Raw genomic sequence first — 21626 nt, 5'->3', positions numbered from 1 at the left:
TGTATTCAGTTAATTTAATGAGTTAAATTTCAATTGCAATTTCAGCAAATTTAACTTCAAACAATGTGTAGTTTCAGTACCTATTATTGTGATGATATATAAGGGCCCAGTTTTTGGTCATGAGACAATCAGTCATGGCTGAGTTTCAGACGAGTAACCTGTACTGGTTAGAACAACAACAATGCTTCATCTTAACTGTGAAATAAGTGTTACACAGTTAGGCTGGGTGTAAATAACCATGACACTGTCTGCTCCATACATACTTGTTTATTCTTCAAGAACCGTGAATTGTGTGTTTATCTTCTTACTGCTCATAGATGTTCAACAAGGAACTATTGTAGTAATGTATGGAGGTTCACCTGCAAACTATTAATGAGGCTTATGGAAAGTTTAAACAATAGTGCATTGGTCATACACATATAAATATGTATACAGGGGTAGGGGGAGGGTTTGTGAAAAAGTGAAATTAAAGTACTGTGAAATGCAACTGTGCATCTGTCAGCTACATTATTTTCAGTAGCCAGTGTCCAAATTACAAACCCCATTTTTCAGCCAGTGTAGCAGCACAGTACATCAATACCAAGAGCATCAAACGACGAAATAAAAGCAGGTGGAATCGCTACAAATCAATGGCAAGTATGGTGGTAATGATTTGGAGAGGCACAGTGGTGTTACTCCTGGTGCTGTAGTGTAGAGAGGCATCAGGTATGATTTCAGATATGGCTGGTGGTGACCAAGTGAACTCTACAGCACAACAGTATGCCACATATGTCCTGCATCTTCATGTGTTACCTCTCAAGCAACAGCATTATGATGCCATTTTTCAACAGGACAATTCCCTTCCACCCGTGGCATTATCTCTATGTCTGACTGAGGATGAGATGCCCCTGTGGCCAGCAAAACACCAGAACTGTCCCCAGTAGAATGTGTGGGTCCAACTTGGATTCAATTCCGTTCTAGTGCCAGTATCCATGACGACAGGACTGGTTACAACAGATGTGAGCCAGCTTGCCTCAGGAGAGGATACAATGGCATTATGACACCCTTCCCAATCAAATTAGTGCACACATCCAGGTTACAGAAGATGCAACATTGTACTGGTGAGTTAGCTCATACTGCCAGATTCTTTGTAAGTTTAACCCTGTTTTGTAATCCTTGAATAACTTCACATATGCTCTAAGCTCATAAAGTTCTCTTTTGTTTCTTCCTCCCTTTCTGGGTGTTTCACTTTTTGTCCCTATACAGACATACCTTGCACTCAGCTTTCTAATAAATTTCAAGGGCCATACTACAAAATTAGATTTATTTTTAAAATGACCTTGCTTTCTCTCTTTATGTGTTCAAATGTATTTCAAACATTACATTGATATCTTTTACCACAGTATGATTTCCACAGGCTGCACTCCCAGGCATGCCTCCTAGATTAATGAGGCTCCTTCATTATTTTTATATTTATTTTGTTCCTAGAAGACAGCATTTAATGTCTTTTCCATCAACATCCATTCAAACTTTTGTATGCTTTTCAATTTCAAAATTTAGTTTCATATTACATACTCTAAGCATTAAACATTACAAAGAAAAAAATACTTGAAACTGAACACTTGCCTTTAGATGTTCAGCATTCTCCTGCATAACTATGTTTTTCTCCTCCTCTGTCAACTCCTTCTGAATTTTCATGTGCCTGTCATGTTCTTTCAACTTTTCATTCTCTTTGATTAATCTGTATGTTGTTTCCTGGACTTTACGTAGCTGAAAATCATCAAAAAGAACATATCACTATAACATATAAGTAAGAATAAATTTACCACATGGATTATGAAATTCAAAGTTAAGTACAACAAATAAGCTTGCTTTGCAATCTTTCAGATGTATCTTTTAACAAATGAGAGTACACACACTCACACACATACACACCTGAACAGCTATATTGTGCCAGAGATAGCTGTCTCATTTACTCCTAAATTGTCTACATTCTGCTAGAACTTTTCTTACTAATTGAGTAATTACAAACTCATTACATCCATAAGATTCTAGCCTAATAACTGAATATGAAAACTTTTTCCCATTATAAGTAAAGAGGGTGATCAACTCTGAGAAGCCACATCAATAATTTTTTGGGTGGGATGTATAAACAATCAAACTTAAGATAGCTAGATGTCTACAAAGTATTATTGGTTGCATTGTTATTAATCAAAAGTTACTGAAGGAAATGTGCTAGTACATGAATTACAAGATTTTCGTCCACCCTTGTGTTCTCAACAGATGACTCCCTCTCATCCTTTGGTCTGAATGGCTTGCCCTTCCTTCAAACCTTCCCCATCTTATCCTTCTCTCCTTTTATTATTTGAGAATTCTTGCAGGAAATAGGGGCATCTATCGATTAGTACATTGTACTGTATCTTCTAAGTGGAATCTTTCTTGTATTTCATAAAAAGTTTTCATGTATATTTACTGTGCAGTCTGAGAATAAAGCTTTTACCAATGGGGAGGAAGCATGAAACTTTTGTTATTTCTGCCTACATATAATTGATGGAACTTTTTTTTTTCAAAATAATTTTGGGTTCAATTTGAGAAATAAATTAGCTGAAAAGTATACAAAGAGGAATACTTATTTCTGAGAGAGTGCTGAAAAGTAATGCCTCCAAATATTTATGGTAAAACTCTTAAAGCTTTGGAAATAAAAGAAATGTTATTAACATTAAAAATCATTATTCTTTATGTCTACATATGTATTTCTCAACATAGTCACCCAGGTTATGAACATATTTCTCCCAACAAGAGACCAGTTTGTTGATACTGTCACTGTAGAATGTTTCACTTTGTTGACAGAGCCACAACCTCACCTCTGCTTGCACCACTAAATCACTATCAACGTGAAGTCCTGAAAAGTTTTCAAAACAGATTAATATTGGACAGTGCCAAGTCAGAACTTTATGGAGGCTGATCGATGACTGTGAACCCAAGGCATCAGATTGCTGTAGATGTTGTAGCATTCACGTGTGGTCTGGCATTATCTTGCTGAGGGAGGTGGTGCTCCATTTGTGGACAAACTCTTCAGATTTGTAACTCAATTACAGCATGCTGTTTCTCATGCACTGACATAATTACTTTACACAGTGCCTTGTTAAATGCTACAATTTGGAACCTTCTAGCAGCAGAGACACATGTAGCCATGAAGAATAAAGATGAATAATGTTAAAAATGTTTGCTTTATGCTGTTTCAGACTTTCCCAATGTAATAACTGCTTCAGTGGTTCACAGGCATCACAGTGGATAATGGTGTGAAAGATGCACAATATTTCAGTGGGAGAGCTGCTGATCATCTTCAGATGCTTGCTGACATGTTGCTACAGAGGAATGCCAATATACATGCTGGATCACTATTTTTGGCAGGTGCCAAAGGATGAGACTATAATGCACTGTAGATGCATCATGGAAGACAACTACATCCAGTGCCTCTTGCTGAAGAAATGGGCCATGGTCTTTGCATGTGCAATGTGGGAAAAACAAGGCTGCAAATCAAGGCTCAGCACGCTTGCAAGCAGTGTGTTTGGTGCCCAGTTTATGGGTGTGGTCTCTGTTTCCCCACCTGCGTTGCTTTCAATTCATTCATCTGAAAATGCCTTGGTACTGCCAATGCTGGTTCCCATGCCTTGTTAATTTAAGATCAGCAAGCTGTTCAAGAAACATCAAATAAAATGTGTCTTCCATCCTCCAGCATGAGTACAAACAATAGCAGGTTCTGTTAAAAATGACCTAGGTCTAAGGAGACCAGGAATATATAAAATTCTATGCCAGTGTGGGAAATCATGTATTGGCCAGACATGTCAAACCATTAAAGACAGATGCACTGAACATAGACATCACACCAGAGTGGGTCAGCCAAAAATATCCCCTATAGCTGAATGTTGTCTTGACACAGACGATAGTAAGAACTATGGAGAGACAAAGGTCTTTTCATCTGCCTCCATGTACTGGGGCTCCACCATTAAAGAAGCAGTTGAAATATGCATAAGTAATGACCTGATTAATAAAGATATGGGATTTCAACCTAGCAACATATGGGAACCAGCACTGGCAGTACTAAGGCATTGTCAGCTACAGATGAATGAATCTGGATCAACACAGGTGGGGAATCAGAATCCAGACATTTAAACTGAGTTCCAAAAGACTACCAGCACCCTCACTGGGCTATGATTTGTGGCCTGTCCATAGCACATATGAACACCCTGACCCATTTCTCTGGCAGGGCCACTGGATGTCATCATCCTCTATGATGATGTTATAGCCACACTCCTTGATGCCTGGGCTTTTGTAATATATTGGCAAGCCATTGTAGCAACACATCAGTAAGCACCTGAACATGATGAGCATCTGTCTTATTGAAATATTTAGCAATTTTCACAACATTATCCAATGTGACACCCATGAGCCTCTAAAGCAACACTTGGTTATTTAAAAAGCTTTAAGAGTTTTCACATAAAAAATTCAGGTGCATTATTTTTCAGCACATCCTCATGTTACATTCTGATCTCTCAATAATAGCTGGCATGTGTCCTACATTTTGCATTACACATATTTTTAATTTTTTTCAATATAATTAATATTCTTAGCATACAGTTAGCAGTTCCACATAAAAATGAACCCTTATCTTACAACTGTTTGGAAACTGAGCAGAGCACTGTCTTTAATACAGTCAATTCTTTGAACTGGACAGAACAGACATTAAAACACTAAACACTAAACACTAAACACTTATTTGTGGGTGGTCATGAAGCCCCAATTTGGCCTGTCAGTGCACCCTCACAGAGGGAATCTCTGCCCTTGTGGACCAGCACCTTAACCTGCCCTCCTATGTAAAAGACACCAAACATTTCAGCTAATGGCTTTCCATAGCTAATGTTCCTTTACTACCCAACATCCCATTTATCACTGTTGATCCTTCCTCTCTCTCTGCATTAATGTCTACTACATCTACACCTACACCTATGCTCTGCAAATCACTGTGAAGTGCATGGTCAATGTATGTCCCACTGTACCAGTTATTAAGAGTTTATCTGTATATGTTCAACATCCCCTGTTAGTTCTATTTGTTATGGGTGTGACATACTTGTTCTAGAATGGGTCACATGAGTGATATGTAAGCAGTCCTTTTTGTAGACTGAATGCATTTTCCCAGCATTCTACCAATAAAGCAAAGTCTACATCCCCAATGCCAATGGCTTTGCAGCTATTGATAACTACATTTCCCCAATGCCTGATTGACTCCAAACCTACAACTTCTTTCCTGGTCATCATGACCAACAATAGCCTCACCTACAATTACTTCTCCTTGGAAGGCATCACTTACAAATCCATGGTACAGCAATGGCACTTACATGGTACCAACCTACATAAGCCCATCCATGGGCCATCTAGAGGAATCCTCAGACCTTTTACCTGATTTAAATACACTGATGACAACTTAATGATTTGGACAAATGGTGAGGATACCCTATCTACCTTGCTCCATAACCTCGACACACTCTCCACCATACACTACACTGGTCCTCTTCAGCTCAAAAAGCTACCTTTCTCAATGTTGACCTTCACCTCAAGGATGACAACAACAGCACCTCTATCCACAATGAGTTCCGCCACCGCTCCAACACCAAGAAGCAGTGGCAGCTTGTGAGCAAAAATGATGGCAGTGCACTTTGCCCATCGAGAAAACAATTAACAAAGGATGGAAAATGAGTGCAGTGCTAATATTTTTGTAACCCCTGATATAAACATTTGCTCACTCATGTCAATGTAGTGTCTACTCATAACAACATCAGTACACATACACAGAATAAAAGAAATTAAGATAAACTGCAACTCTTGCTAACCTTTCTCTGCAGAACCAATGTTAACATCATTCAATTGTATCTTGGCATTTGATGTTGTGATGATCACTTGTACAGGAATTCCATTATTCTTTCCTCCATATCTGCAAATTTCTCAATCACTCTTTGAACTAAGAAATTATTAAAACAAATTCTCATTCCATAGAGAGCAATTTAATCCAGAAAGTCTCACACGTACTTTTGTTCTCCTCCTTTCTATAAACAACAGAGAGTTTTGTTCGATGATTCTTTGTTTCCAAATGTGAAGGTATTCAGTAACAGCTCCAAAAGAAGTTTCTATGAAATTGGGAGAATAAGTGGTGCATTTCTCTGGTTGAAACAGAAAGGCTGCAACTAGGTGTCCAGTGAACATGAATCTTTCTTTCACCTCTTAACTTACAACATCATATATTTATTTTTCCTCCTGCAGTAGATTACACATCTTCAGTTCTCACTCTTTTAATGTACTTGTGCAAAATTTGTTGAATATTCAGACACACCTTCCATAATTTGTAATTTTATGCTCAATAGATGAAAGCTCATCTTGTGCTTAAATTGGGTCAGTATCCCTTTTTTTTATGGCTGTGTATACAAAACATCCATATGGATCATAACTTTATGTATAAATGAGAGCCAGAAAACAAACCATTGTCCTTAAAAATTGTTGCTAAGCCATAGGGTTATACAATGGTGTTTTAATCACACAGTTTTTCTCCATTGATAATGTTATTCAGGCACCCAATAATATCTTCCCTACATTCAAATGGCATTGGCACCTCTTGATTGGAATTTCCAAAGAGTAGGCACTGAAAATGGCAGTTGTTTTTGTTAAAAATTGCTGTTCTTTATGGAATTGCTGAAAAGGAGCAACAAAGTTTTATCGTTGATAATGATAGAAGCTGAAGAAAAAGCTGAAGAAATGAATTAAAATGTTCACCACAGACAGGACCTGAACAAGGGTCTCCTGCTTACTAGCCATTATACCTCCACAGCAGTATAGCTAACACATCTGTATGGACTACCCTACTCCAACACCCTCCCTGTCAAAACTTCAATTCACCCCTTCAACCTATTTTCCCCTTCTTAAATCATCAGAATTGCAAAGACTCTCCTGCACTGGAATAGCACCCCAGCAGGTGTAAAGGGCTAGCACATCTGCCTAGTAAGAAGGAGACCCATGTTTAAGTCCCATCTGCGGCACAAATTTTAATTCATTTCTTCAGCTTCTATCATTATCAAAAATAGCATTGAGCCTCATATGTCTCAAGGAAAATTTAATTCCATCAGATCAATAGAACACCTATGTCTGAAGTATAGGCAAGATTTCTCCATCATGCATAAAGCTGAGGTGCTATTCCATTACTGATGAGCCTCAGCAATCCTGTTGGTTTAAGAAGGGAGAATAGGCTGCAGGTGTGAACTGAAGTTTGTGTTGGGGAGGACACTGGACTAGGGTAGACCATGCAGCAGGGTTAGCTATACTCCTGCAATGGTGTAATGCAGCACATCTGTCCACTAATAAGGGAAACTCCCCATTACACCCCTCTCAGATTTACTGATAAAATAGCCCCATGGATAGCGGAACAAAAACGGAACACATATCAAGCATGAAAACATGAAGGAGATGTACAGTGTCGTGGAGGGAAAAAAAAGAAGGTGAACAGTCCAAGCTCAAGGTCTGCAACAATCAGTGAATTGCAAGAACCATGATGTCATAGTTGTGTGGTCATGCTGTTTGACTTCAAAGTGGGAGTGTTTAGATCTCCCTTGTACCCCACCTTTTTCACAAAATTATGAACTTTCCGTCTGGTCATTCATGTGTCTGTTCTTCTTCTGTAGTCTTAGCAATTATCATACTATACATTGGTTATAGAATACAGTATGAGTCATGTGGTGAGAATAATTACCTTCACAAGTAAATGTGATGAAAAGTGAGAGCAGGCGAGATGCCACATAGGCCTCTCACAGAAATGAAAACAATAAGTAAAAGGGTGTGAACTACATTACGACAGAGGAATTTAAGAGTCAAAACTTCCAAAATGGAATGCAAGAGCCATAACATGTGGTGCTTGGGTAGAACAAATAGGAGGTACATATATCTGGAGTTCCCTTGCCTACACCTCACTGTTGCAAATGGGCATTACTCCATGACACAGACACAAATTTGAATACAGTGAACAGACATGTCAAAGACTGGATGGATAGTTCATAGCTCTGTGAAGAAAAAAAATGCGCATGAGGGTGAACTGAACACTGATCTCCCCCTTCGTGGTTTAACACTGTGTCCATATAACCATGATGCCATTGCTGTTCATATTTATTTGATATTGCACATCTTCACCATGGATAATTCATTGTTTCTATTTTGCTTCTTTTTTTACAATTCAATACACCTTCTTCCTATTTTCATGCTTGATCTTTGTTCAGTTCTTGATGACCTATCCACTGGGCCATTTTACCACTATATCTCAGGAGGGTGTGATGGGGAGTTTCCCTTGTAAGCAGGAGACCTGCATTCAAGTCCCAGCCATGGCACACATTTTAATTCAATTTTTCAGTTTCTGTCATTATTGAGGAATTCTCTTAGAGATCTATGTGTACTTTTATGTACATCACCAGACCATGGGCATCATGATTTTTGGTGCTATGGTGTTCTGAAATCGTTTAGCAGGTCTTCCATTAATGATGTACATATATACTACAATCACCTGAAAAACACAGGCTACATCACTGTTTTTGACAGCTATTACAGCCAAAGCCTCAAACCCTTAACCCCCTTCTGATTTCCTCTTAGTGGACTTGAAGCACACATTGGAAGTGTTCATTTTGGATGATTTTAGAGATGCCTTTGAAGACTGTTTCTTTTTCTAAATGTGATTTTAATACTGGTGCATATCCTAATGGTGCACTAAAATTTATCAAGGCATGAGACTCGTTGAGTCATCTGATGACAAGTTCCAAATCACCACAAAATTGAATGTAGTTGATTGTTAGATTTAGTATGTACCTGTTATCGGCAACTTTTTGGTTGTGTAGTTCTCTGCCTGCAATCTAACAGACAGTGCATAAAATTGTCAGATTCAAAATGTTATTCACTTGGTCTGAAGAAATTTTGTGTTTTCTAATTTTGTCATGGAAGTATGGAATGTCAGAGACTACCTGTTTACTTCATGAAGACAAGGAGAACAAAATAAAATGTTTTCCAAACAATGACTACACAGCCATTCAGGCTTGTTGTACAGTATAGAGTTACATTTTTTATTGAATAGACATTTCTTTATAACTGTCTGTGAAATTTTCAAAGTAGGAATCTGCCGATGTAGCCTGTCAATTTGTAATTTTTCTTCAAACTTGTGGAAGTTGATGGTTCATAGAGCAAGGAAATTACCTGATTCATTATTTCATGTATTCACTTGTTGCCTCAAAAATTTTGATAGCACGAGCTAAAGTAAGAGACAGAGTGCACAGGAAATAATTACATGAACTGGTAAGGAGGTGCAAGAATCCCACTTAGTTCAAAGATCTAACAGCTCTGGTTCTCTTTGGAAGGATGGTGGCTGGAGGGAGACTGTCCACTCTATTGGGCCTAAGGTTCTAGCTACATTTTACTGTTTTAGCACTGGTTATTTATTTGGTAAAAGGGAGAGGAGCTTTATTTTATATCTCCTAATCAGGAAGTTATTTGCAGGGGATTAAAGGTGACAGTTCCAACATTTGCCTTACTACAAGGGAAATTGGCAAAATCCTTCATCAGAGATGCTGGCATTGCCACCACTGGACACTGTTTGACTGAGAAAAGTGTGGTTGCATAGTTTGCATATTGCAGTCAAATACTGCTTCATCATTTGCACCATGCTAGGAGCTATGGGTATCCTGATGTGATTTTGCAGCTCATGTGTGTGCCTCCAGTCATCCTTGTGGCACAGTGAGGAAATGTTGTCCCATGTTGGGGGCAAATTCTGCTCATCTTGCTTCCGGCTTACTCCTCAACTCCTGGGTGGCATGTCTGGAGTGTTTATATGCTGAAGGCCTGTATACAACAACACTGTTGCCAAGCATTGTATCTGCATCCCCAAACCTCTCCAAGACACCCAGGTCCATGTTTGCAAAAGAGATAAACGGCCCACTGCTTCTTCACTGGTATAGAAAACTCAAAAAGCAAATATAGTTTAGCAAAATTATTCCTGGGAATAGCAAAAACCAGCTGATCTATACAGGAGCCAACCCTACCAAGAAGCCCCTTTCATACAGCTTAATCACCTGTGGCCATCACATGTACAGAGCAAATCATGTAAGACCTATCACCCCTCTTTTTAAAAACAGTTTCAGATATCAAAATGAGGTTTTCAGCAAACAATAGTACATTAATGGCTACATACTTTTGTTGGACAGTAAAGAGTTCTTAACTTTTGTAATGATCAAAATGCAGAAGCCATTCTTGCTATGACATTTATCAGTTTGCATGATGGCATGAGATTTATTGATAAGGAATGTGGCATCAGCCTGATGACTTTCATTTGCATCTTACAATGGCATAAATTCCACCATCATAATCTGTCTTTACACCAGACACTAGGAGGATGTGATTTTGAATATCAAATAGAATTTTGTCAGTTTGCTCTGCAGTGTCTGGGAGATGACACTGCATTTTTCCAACTTGCACTCTTTGCTGGCAAAGCAATGTTTACTAACTAAGACACTGTAAATTTTTGTGGCATGCACTACTGGGCAGCTGAAAATGCACACTGGCTTTGTCAGGACAACACCAACAACCATGTAGTATAAACTTATGTTGTAGAATCATAGGAATTCCTTGATGAGACCTGACTTTATCAGGTGCAACACCTACAACCATCTAGTGTAAATGTATGTTGTAGCATCAAAGGAAATTCCATGATGAGACCTTACTTAAATCCAGGGATTATAAATGAAAATACATATTGTAATCTCCCACCTCCTTCCTAATTCCTGCTATTACCCACAATAAGTAAAGTCTTTTCTGAAGATTTGAGAGGTGTTAGATTACTATAAACTTTTTATTCAGTTTTCTTTTCTTGTAGAGTTGGCTCCAGTTTTTCTTGTCTAGGGATCTGATTCTTGAAGCTGAAATTCTCACATTTTAGGTCCTCATGGTTGAATTGATCTAAATAATTTTGAACACTGTTGTTACAGATTTTTTTTCCATTGGTATATTTTGTCACATTATAGTATACCATGTAGTTTTTTTGAATTTTCACATTAACAAAGCCAAAATTACATTGTTCACCCAAAATATAAAAATTACATCCAATCACATCAGAGGCACTACTGCACTTTGCAGTAATAACTTTATTCCAATGGGTTTACAATTTTTCTTGAAAAATAAATTTCTGTAAATTTTGATTATTGTTTCATCAATGAATCCAGAAATAAACACAGTAAATAGTACTAGATTGTGTAATTAATCACACAAATTTTAAGTGTGCTAAATAATTCATAATTTCAAATGTTTCTAAAAAAATTATTTTAACTGTAAATTCAGAGCTAGTACCTATCAATTGTAACATCAAAAATAAAGTAATTTGTTGAAATTATTAAAAGCATCTCACATTGAAGCACATGCTATATTTTGAATTTCTGCAAAACTTTGCCAATCTTCAGGATTTTGCATTCTTTTAAATTTGGCATGCTTTTTTCATTGCTTCTGCAACAGTGATCTCACCCATTTTGTGTACCATGGGGGATCAGGAACATAACATATTAATTCATGTGGGCCAGTCAGTGTGGCTGATCCCTGTATTCATCATGATACTCCCTATTTGTCCAGGATTATTTGTTGCTAAGAGGTCGAGCATGCTTTCGCAAACATTTATGCTTCATGTAAGCTCATGAACTAACTGTTCAAAATAATTTTGTGAGAAAGAATTCAGTGCAATTTCGGATGACGTTTTAAGCCTGTTGGCGGCTTTAAACATATAATTTTTCGAGCATATTGAGGGCAGATTGAAGTTGCCACTGACTATAATTGTATGAGTGGGGTACCTATTTGAAATGAGACTCAAGTATTCTTTGAACTGTTCAGCAACTATACCTTCTGAGTAAAACAATCCAATTAATAGTTTAATCTGATTGTCACTTATACCCTACCCATACTTTTTTGCAGGAACTATCTACTTAAATTTCACTACAAGGCAAACTACTTCTGATAGCAGTAAATACTCCACCACCAACGATATTTAATCCATCCTTTCTGAATGCTGTTAGATCAATTGAAAAAATTTTAGCTGAACTTTTTTCTGGCTGTAGCCACATTTCTGTACTGATAACTATTTGAGCTTCAGTGCTTTCTGTTAGGGCTTGGAGCTCTGGTTATTTCCCAACACAGCTACGACAATTTACAACTACAATAATGATCATTTCTACAACTACCTTATTGTGTTGTACCTACCCCCTTTTAGACAGATGCCCTTTCTGTGGTTTCCTGAGACACACTAACCTAAAAAAACTACCCAGTCCCTTCCACACAGCCACCGCTACCCATGTAGCTGCTTCCTGTGTGTAGTGGATTCCTGACCTATTAAGCAGAACCCAGAAACCCACCACCCAATGGCGCAACTCAAGGAATTTGCGGCCTACATAGTCACAGAACTGCCTGAGCCTCTGATTTAGACCCTCCACTCAGCTCTGCACCAAAGGACCACTGTCAGTTCTGTCAACGATGCTGCAGATGGTGAGCTCTGACTTGGAAGCAAGACTGGCAGTCTTTACCATTTCCGCTAGCTGCCCGAAACCAGAGAGAGAATCTCCTCTGATCCAAAGTGACACATGTCACTGGTACCAACATGGGTCACCACCTGCAGTTGGCTGCACCCTGTATTCATCATGGCATCTGGCAGTACCCTTTCCACATCCGAAATGACTCCCTCCCCCTGTTATGCACATGGAGTGCACACTGGCTTTCTTCCCCTCCTTGGTAGCCATGTTCCTAAGGGACCAGATTATGCACCTAGTGTTGGAGCTCCCAATTAACAGCAAACCCACCCTCTGCAAATGCCCAGATCTTGCAGGCTGAGAAGGTTCCTCTGGAAAAGGGTGGATGACTACATCCGCCTCAGAGACTTCGTCAGCCTGAAACCTGTTCGTCAAATGAGCTGGGTAGGCCCTATGATCAGCTCAGGGGAAAGTCTTTCACTTCCTGCCAGACTTTGGAATGATCTCCCACTCGACCATGGGCAAGGGGTCAACCTCAGTGCAGGCAGTACCCGGGGTGGCCACAGTAGTGGATCGATCAAGGGACATGTGGGTCATGCTTGACGTCCCTCACATCCCCGGGTCTGGCCCCCCACAGTGATGCCCGTTTGCAGCAGCCTCTCAAGCTGTGTGATGGAAGCCAACACTGCCTGGAGCCGTGAGCAAAGGATCACCAACTCAGCTCACATTTGTACACAGCAATCACAGTGCTTATCCATTTCTGAACTCACTTCTGTTTGAAACTTGTAAAGATATGTAATAAACAAATGGTGTACTCCCCTTATTAGGAGCAGGAACTGAGCATGCCAAAATCAATGCCATTATACATTATAATTACTGTTTCTGGAGTTCTGATGCAAAAGGAACAATATATGTTTCATCACCAGATCAATAATTGGAATTACTCAAATTCATTTATTTAATTAAGGTATTGATCAAGATGTCAGATACTCACTGGTGTGGAAACGATACGGGTCTTGGAGGGTCATGAGCAAACCTCCACCCTGGTCATAAAATATTTCACAAACCTGCAGAAATATCATCCAACTTCACTATCTGGCATGTATAGCACAGATCAGAGCCACTTCAAACCATTTATTTTCTATTCAATTTATCACTAAATTCAATTCATGATATCAGATTAGGTTCGTGAATAATTAATAATTTTAAAGACTTGACTCAAACAGAAAATTCAAATTAACTGAAAACGAAGTCAATAGTACAGAGTGGGGGAGTTATTTTATTGTGGTCACGTGTGTGCAGACCCATTGTAAAATAGTAGTCTTTTTAGTGTATTGTAAAATATATTATTTGTATTTTATATGTTTAAGACATTGTATTAATGCTTGTATGTATTTTTTATTGTTGTACAGTCTATAAATGTTTGTAGGAGTTGGAGCCTGTAACCAAACAAGAACTGATCTTGTAAATCCCAAGGGCTATGCACCAGTATGCATGCAATTAAGCAGTATACACTCAGTTTCTTTATCACTTTGCTACTACCAAGGGAAGTAAAGGGTTGTAGAAATGGGGTAGACTGACATTTTAAATTTTCATAGAATTTTTACTGTCAAAAGAACATTGTGCATTATTGTAATGATTATTCCTATTAAGAATATAAGATATTTTGTGTTATTGAGTATGAATATATTATATAACAAAAAGGACCACAAATCAGTTTAAAATGTCACAACAGGAGGAAACTAACATAAAGCAGGCAGTGGAAAATTTTGTGCAAGCCAAGACTAGCCAACAACAGCTTGATTCCTTAAGATATTTTGTGTAAAACTGAGGGAATGTCTCAGCAACTAAAAGAAATTTTGGAGTCTAATGTCATTTTGGAAAACTAGATTTCAGAGTTTAAAGAGGCCTATCAGCACTTGCCCAAGGCATTCATCAGCCTAAAAAATGAAGTAGCTGAAATACAGCAGTGTCACGAAACCTTATCCATTACTGTCAAAGAATTGATTACTCAAGTGTTTAATTTATGCCTCAGAAAAGAGAAGGCTATTACTGAGCAATACAAAGTTCACAAAACTCAGCTGTAGCTGGCTTTCAAACCTCACTTACCAATCAAGGTACTCCATTGATGGTTAAAGTGCAGGTGAAATTTCAAGTAGTGATCACATAAAGTATAAGGCTTCAATGTATATTTAATCATAGTAATTGTAAAGCATTTGTCATTACATTGCCAGTAAAAATGAGGTATATTTGTTTTCTTTCATTTATTCCTACCTCATTATTAACAGCAATATTTTCTCTTATGGCTCGTTTTGTGCTTGCCGCAATACACATTTGTGTTGTTGCTTCAAACTCTGATGACAACTGGAGCTGGCGTACTTCCATATCTTTCATGGCCCTATAAAGACAAAACATGTTGCAAACAGTTTCAGACCATAACTATAAATACAATTACCATTGCTCTTACTTGTCTTTGGCAATTATGAATTTCTTTTCCACTTCATAAAGCATTCGTTTATGTTCTTTTTCTCTCTCTTCTATCTCTATTTCTTGTTGTTTAAACTTATTCATCAATTCATCTTGGTGGACACGAAAATGTTCCAAGGCTTTCAATCTACCAGCTGTTTGTATACAAACAATGAAATTAGTTTTAATGAACAATTTACTAAAAATGTAGCATTTTGCCTTTATTTTGAGGAATAACTGATACAGAATAACAAATAGCAATTTTTTTAATACCTAGATGAATAATCACATTATTTGATAGGATAAAGTTATGCATTTAGATTCAGATCAAAAATTTCTGCTAGCTACATGGCATGTGGCAGTGTTTGTTATAAAGTTGTATGATAAGTAATCTAAATAAATAAAAACACAAAAAAATTTTTGCTCAAAATAGCATCTCTTTGAAAATTCCCCATTGATTGCTTTGACATTTTGACACAATGTTGTATTTGAATACAAACATGTTTTTATATACCCCATCAAGTACTATATGGTACATAAGTACAAACAGAATAATAAATGACATATGTTGCTAACAAAAACCTCATATTCATTTGTTTAAAATCTTAAACCTCCAAATTTTCTTTGCAATTCTTTTGATTTTAGTATGAGCAAGTTTTTAAATACCTACTGGAACATAATAAGGTACATAAATATTATTTATTACATCTGTATAAATAAAAATGTAATATATTAATATATATCTCTTTATATAACACATGGCACTCCCGCAGAGACATAAAAACCCACATGTATTCAAATACAACTGTGTCAAAAATTTAAAAAAGAATTAGTGAAGAACTTTCAGAGACTTGAGATTTTGAACAAACAGACATGAGATTATTGCCAATAATGTACCAGCTTTCTGTATATATGTATAACCACAAAAATACTCAGTTTCTGACAATTTAATGTAATTGGATTGATAAAAAAATCAACTCGCCATGTGGCGGCAGAACACACACATAAAAGAAGATTATACTTACGCAATCTTTCAGAGCCTGTGGCTTCTTCTCCAGGCAAAAGGGTTGAAGGGGAAGGAAGAGGGGTAAATCAAAAGGGTGATTGTTGGGGACTGCACTGGATGAGTTTGGAAAACCTGAGAGCTTAAAGATGGAAGACTGGGTAATATACAAGACAGAGATTATTACTAAAACATAGTGGATGAGTTAATAAGAATGAGAAACTAAGTGCATTGTACATAACAGAGGTGGAGGGGGATGCTGAAAAATAGACAGGTTGTGAAATGGATGATATATGAAATTAAAATGGAGTGAAGAAAGCAGTAGTTAATATGAAGAAATGCTGAGACAGAAGAAAGTAACATAGATTAAGGCCAGTTGGGTGGTGAGAACCAAGGAAATGTAGTGCTATTTCCCACCTGCGGAGTTCTGGGAAACTGGTGTCTGGTGGAAGAATCCAGATTGTGCATGTGTTGAAACAGGCACTGAGGTCATGACTTTCATGTTGTACAGCATGCTCTGCAACAGGATACTGTTTGCTGGCAGTATACACCCTCTGCCTATGTTCATTCATCCTAATTGATAATTTGGTGTTAGTCATGGCCAATGTAAGAGACTACGCAGTGTTTACATAAAAGTTGGCATATCACGTGCTATTTCACAGGTTGATCTCCCTTTGATAGTATATGTTTTGCCAGTTACAAAGCTGGTATAGATGGTGGTAGGAGAGTGCATAATGCAAGTTGCCGGGGTAGGAGCCACAGGGTAGGGAGATGGGTGCAGTAGGAGCATAGTGTCTGATAACCATATTATAAAGATTGGGAGGGCAGTGAAAATCAGTTCTAGGCATGGTGGGCAGAATCTCAAACAGAATGGATCTCATTTCATGACATGATTTTAGGAAGTAATGTTATTGTTGAAGTAGCTGATTAATACATTCAAGACAAAGATAATACTGAGCAACAAGTTGTTTTTTGGAGTGATCAGCAGTACCGGGATCCAATGTACTGTTGGAACAGATGGCTGGCATTTTTGTATATGACGTTGATTCAGTTTTATCCTTAACTCTGTAGATGAGGTTGCAAGCCTAGAGAAGATAACTTCAGTTCCGATGCCCACAACACCACCGACAACAAAGATATGTAATAAGTGATTACTCTTTTTCCTCAAAAAATATCAAAATTATCACTGCTTAACTCTTGCTAGGTATGAAGACACATGCTTTTTCTAGTCAAGATTTTGAGTTCAGAAGAGGTATGCTCAAAGCAATCTCTGCTCAAAACTGAGTATTTCCACATCTCTGAACTTGAAATAAATATACCTAGTTCACTTACCAGCAAGGCTCTCTGGGTAATATTGTCATTTACTCAGCAATTCAGCATTAGTGTGAGTCATAAAACATTCCAATTAGGAGGGCCACAGACATTGACTCATTATATTATCTGCAGTGAGGGTTTTGGTGCAGTCCATTAATATTTGTTCTCCTCATGGATTTCCATTAAGATATTTGCCTTTTGGATACTAAGAGGTGCATTGAATGCATTCAAGTATTTGACTGTGTGATCTGTTCTGATCAGTACCATTTCCTCACTAATAAGGCCATTCAGAGTTCTATTCCCAATTATTAATGGATACAAGCAATGAAATATGCTGTGGAATGAAAGAGCCTAAGAGAAAAATAATTACAATAAAAAAGATATAAGAGTTATTGATATCTTTAATCTTTGTATTACAGTTTATTTTATTTGATGAATGAGAAGTAACTGATTGATATAGGGCTTTGACTATAGCAGAAACAGATATGAATTCTAAGGCCTGTAGCTAAAGTGAACCAAGTTACCAAAGGTAATAAATAAGAAGAAATACTTAAGTAATATCTAAAAATAAAATTGTGCATCAACTCCAGTTTCAATCTTCAAATTTCTGGCACCTGTGTAGAGAGGTACTTTATAGACTACTTCCATTTGTGTAGATGACTAGCTGACAAACACAGCATTGCCTGGGTATGCATTTTGCCACTTTTGTATTAGAAATGAAAATAAAAAATGAACTGTGTTTGTAGTGCAGAATCAAAAAATTTCATTTACAAGTACCTATAAAAACATCCTTGAGATTATAAAATAGTCACACAAGGAAATATTCATAATGTACAAATGTATTAGTACATTATCCAAATTATGGAACAGGATCCTGGGCAGTTTCTGAATGATGTGTCTACAACATGATTTTGTAAATATCTCTATAGCAATGCCTCTCCATTGCTCTGTAAATACCTACATCCATTTGCAGTTTGTATTTGAAAGCTGTCAAAAGTGCTACCAGGTGTGAGAGATTTCCTTAAGTTGATTTAACTGTAGGGTAGTCTTAGTAATAAAGAATAAATGTATTAAAATTTCACACATAATGTGACATTGCAGTGTTTATAACACCATATCTCTTGAACTATGGTTTGTACAATAGTAAATTTATGTAGGTGAATTCAGTGGCATATGTTGATACTGTCTGCAAAATGTTTTGTGAACAGATTTAGTAGAAAAGATGCAATAAATTTAAGCATCATGTAAGACACAGCAGTTTTCCACACATATCAGTGTCTACAATATCATATCTCCTGAACTGCATGTGATATGAAGATATAATTTTGAAGGTGCATTTAGTTGCACACGTGGATACTGCCTGCAAAATCCATTATGAATGCAGATAGTAACTCAGAAATAACACATTTAATGGTCATGCATGATGTGGCAGTTTTTCACACATTTCAGATTTATGACATCATATCTCCTGAACTATGATAGGTAGGTGGCTCTTAGCCCCACAGAAATTGTTGTCTAACAGTAGGGATATATGTACCAAGTTTGGTTGAAACTGGTCCAGTAGTTTTGAAAAAGATGTGGAACATATACACAAATGCAAATACACATATACACAAATGTAAACACACATATACACACACACACACACTCTTCTATTTTATGTTTGGATTTTCAAATCAAAAGTATGAGGACACAAAATTTGTTTGAAAATGTAATACAAAAAATTGCAGTTCACAATCAGTAAATTAAAATATTTTGTTTTATACTTAAACAATTATGGTAGCTACAACTGTACCTTGCAGGCATCCAACTAACTAGAAAAGTTATTAATGTGACACTGGAACTTCATTGGCTTAAAAATATAAATTGTCCATCTTTACAAAAATGAACTTATATATGGTCATTTACTTTCATACTTAATCACCTACTTAAAAGTTTTATATCTCCTGTTAGCTGCTCTTGCATCACTTTGAATTCATGCTCCATCTGTGCAATTTTTGCAGCAAAGTTCTCTTGCATTGTGGTTTTCTCCTTCAGAGAAAAGCAACATAATGGAACTATTAAATATATAGAAAGTTTTAATGAATTATTGATAATCTGTCTGAATATGTTTAAGAGTATGACAGAGTCACTTACTAAAGTCAGTTGGTCAACAGTTTCCTGCAGCTGTTTAGCTTCATCTGATTTCTCTTGTAGGGTTCGTTTTAGATAGGTAATTATGTCACCTCTATCCTCATCTAATTTCTTATACTTTTTTTCATACTCTTCATTACTCTTTTCTAACTCCAGACACTGTGCTGTGATCCTTGAAATGAAAATAGTAGCAGGTTAGAGATTTATAGTATGTGGAAAACCTAAAATAACACCTCTAATAATAACTATTAACCTCTCAAGCTTTCGTGTTATATCATTTATGTGCAGCTGGAACATTTCTCTCTCCACTTCTGCCAGAAGTGGGAGAGGTTCCTTAGGACCCTTCTTTCCTTTGCCTTTCTTCCCCATTATTCACTGAAACAAAAACAGCATACAGAACAAAGCTTCAAAATTTTGTATTCTTTTTGTGATGTCTTCTACATATAGCTTATGCACATTCACATCAGGTTTTTGTTTACTTCCCAGTTTGGCTATGTAGGATCATTCCACGACAAGTGAAGGTTTTCTTTTGTCTCTAAAACTTCTTGTTCCTTCAATTAGAGACAAATCAATGCAGTTCACACATCAGATCTTCACTCTGTACATTCTACTCACCAAGTGGTGGCAGGAGAACACACATATAAAAGGTATTATGTATGCAAGCTTTCGTAGCCAATGGTTCCTTTTTCTGGAAGAAAGGTTCAAGAGGAAGGAATAGGGGTGAAGGAAAAGGACTGGTGAAGTTTAGGAAAGGGGGTACAGCTCACAAAAGTCATCCAGAATCCCAGGTCAGACAAGACTTACTGTACACGATGAGAGGGAAATACAGATTGTTGGCGACTGCGTCAGATGAGATTTGAAAACCTGAAAGCTTAAAGGTAGAACTCAAGGTATTTTGCAAGACAGAGATTACTGCTAAAAAATTTGCATGAGTTAATAAGAGTGAAAAGCTAAATGCATTGTATGTGATAGAAGTTGGAGGAGGATGGTGAAAAATAGACAAGTCAGAAAATGAAAGATGTAGAAAACTAAAATGGAGTGAAGAAAGGAGTAATTATGGTGAAGAAATGGTGAGACTGAATAAATTATCATAAGTTAAGGCCAAGCAGATGGCAAGATGGTGTTACATGCTGTAGTGCCAGTCCAATCCATGGAGTTCTGAGAAACTGGTGTCAGGGGAAGAATCTGGATAGCATATATGATGAAACAGGCACCAAAGTCATGACTATCATGTTGTAGCACATTCTCAGCGACAGGATATTTTGTGTTGCCAGTATACACCCTTCACCAGTATCCATTCCTTCTAACTGATAAGTTGGTGGTAGCCATGCCAATGTAAAAAAGAAGAGTGGTGTTCACATAACATTTGATACATGAAATGTATTGTTTCACAGGTGGCTCTCCCTTTTATAGTGTATGTTTTGTCACAGGGCAAATACAGGTGATGGTGGGAGGATGCACAGGGCAATTCTTTCAGTGGGGATAGTCACAGGGTTAGGAGACGGGTGCAGAGGGAGCATAGGGTCTGAAATGGATATAGCAGAGGTTGGGAGAGTGACAAAAAGCTATTCTAGGTGTGGTCAGCAAAATCCCAGACAAAACCATGCCCTGAAATGAGGTCCATTCTGTCTGAAATTTTGCCCACCACTCTTATATGACTGAACTTGATGAAAACATTGGTTCCACAGATTCTGTATGAAACCTTAACAATGAAAAAGATCAATGCAAGGTAGTTGTTGAAATTCCTTTTTGTAACTGAGGAGAAAATATATTTGGATGCAATTCTTGAAACTCTGGGATAATAATTTTAAAAGACAGAACTAGATTTGAAAAATCTGCCAGCAAAACAAAATACTTAAACTTAAAAAGATCCAGATACAAGCTAGCATTGTACAATAGTTTCTTTGAGAGGAAAATGGCAGCAGCTACAGAATAACTGGCCTTTTCAGTTAATTATTATGGTGTTAAAAGCTCTTCAAATGCAACAGTACTCTAGGAAAGAAATATGGTTGTAGTACTGACAGTTTATAGGTCACCAATGGCAATTATCTTAAGCTTCTTAAAGAGCTAGAGATGGTTTTAATAAGGTTATGCTTGCTAAGTGGAGAATCTTTGTTTGTGGAGACGTTGACATTGATTTCTTACTCATTAAC

At 37.3% G+C, this 21626-nt stretch overlaps 1 protein-coding gene across 1 annotated transcript; it reads right to left on the bottom strand.

The window, feature by feature from the left end:
* Window positions 1–1418: 1418 nt before the first annotated feature.
* Window positions 1419–19863, bottom strand: LOC126481888 (uncharacterized). Its single transcript, XM_050105847.1, has 8 exons — window positions 19727–19863; window positions 19477–19645; window positions 17536–17691; window positions 17018–17182; window positions 15025–15296; window positions 14832–14955; window positions 1588–1749; window positions 1419–1463 (listed from the first exon to the last, which is right to left on the bottom strand). Exons 1-8 carry the CDS (start codon window positions 19840–19842, stop codon window positions 1419–1421), a joined length of 1209 nt encoding a protein of 402 aa, XP_049961804.1. The 5' UTR covers window positions 19843–19863.
* Window positions 19864–21626: the final 1763 nt, after the last annotated feature.

This window comes from Schistocerca serialis, chromosome 5 (genome assembly GCF_023864345.2).
Source record: "Schistocerca serialis cubense isolate TAMUIC-IGC-003099 chromosome 5, iqSchSeri2.2, whole genome shotgun sequence".
Classification (NCBI taxonomy): Eukaryota; Metazoa; Arthropoda; class Insecta; order Orthoptera; family Acrididae; genus Schistocerca; species Schistocerca serialis.
This window is presented reverse-complemented; position numbering and strand designations above follow the sequence as displayed.

Coding starts and splice junctions, on each gene's coding strand:
- LOC126481888 (XM_050105847.1), bottom strand. CDS start 19,842: ATGGGGAAGAAAGGCAAAGGAAAGAAGGGTCCTAAGGAACCTCTCCCA. Junction 17,183..17,535: donor CACCTCTTAGTATCCAAAAG/GCAAATATCTTA, acceptor TTGAGGAAAAAG/AGTAATCACTTATTACATAT. Junction 14,956..15,024: donor TTCATAATTGCCAAAGACAA/GTAAGAGCAATG, acceptor TTGTCTTTATAG/GGCCATGAAAGATATGGAAG.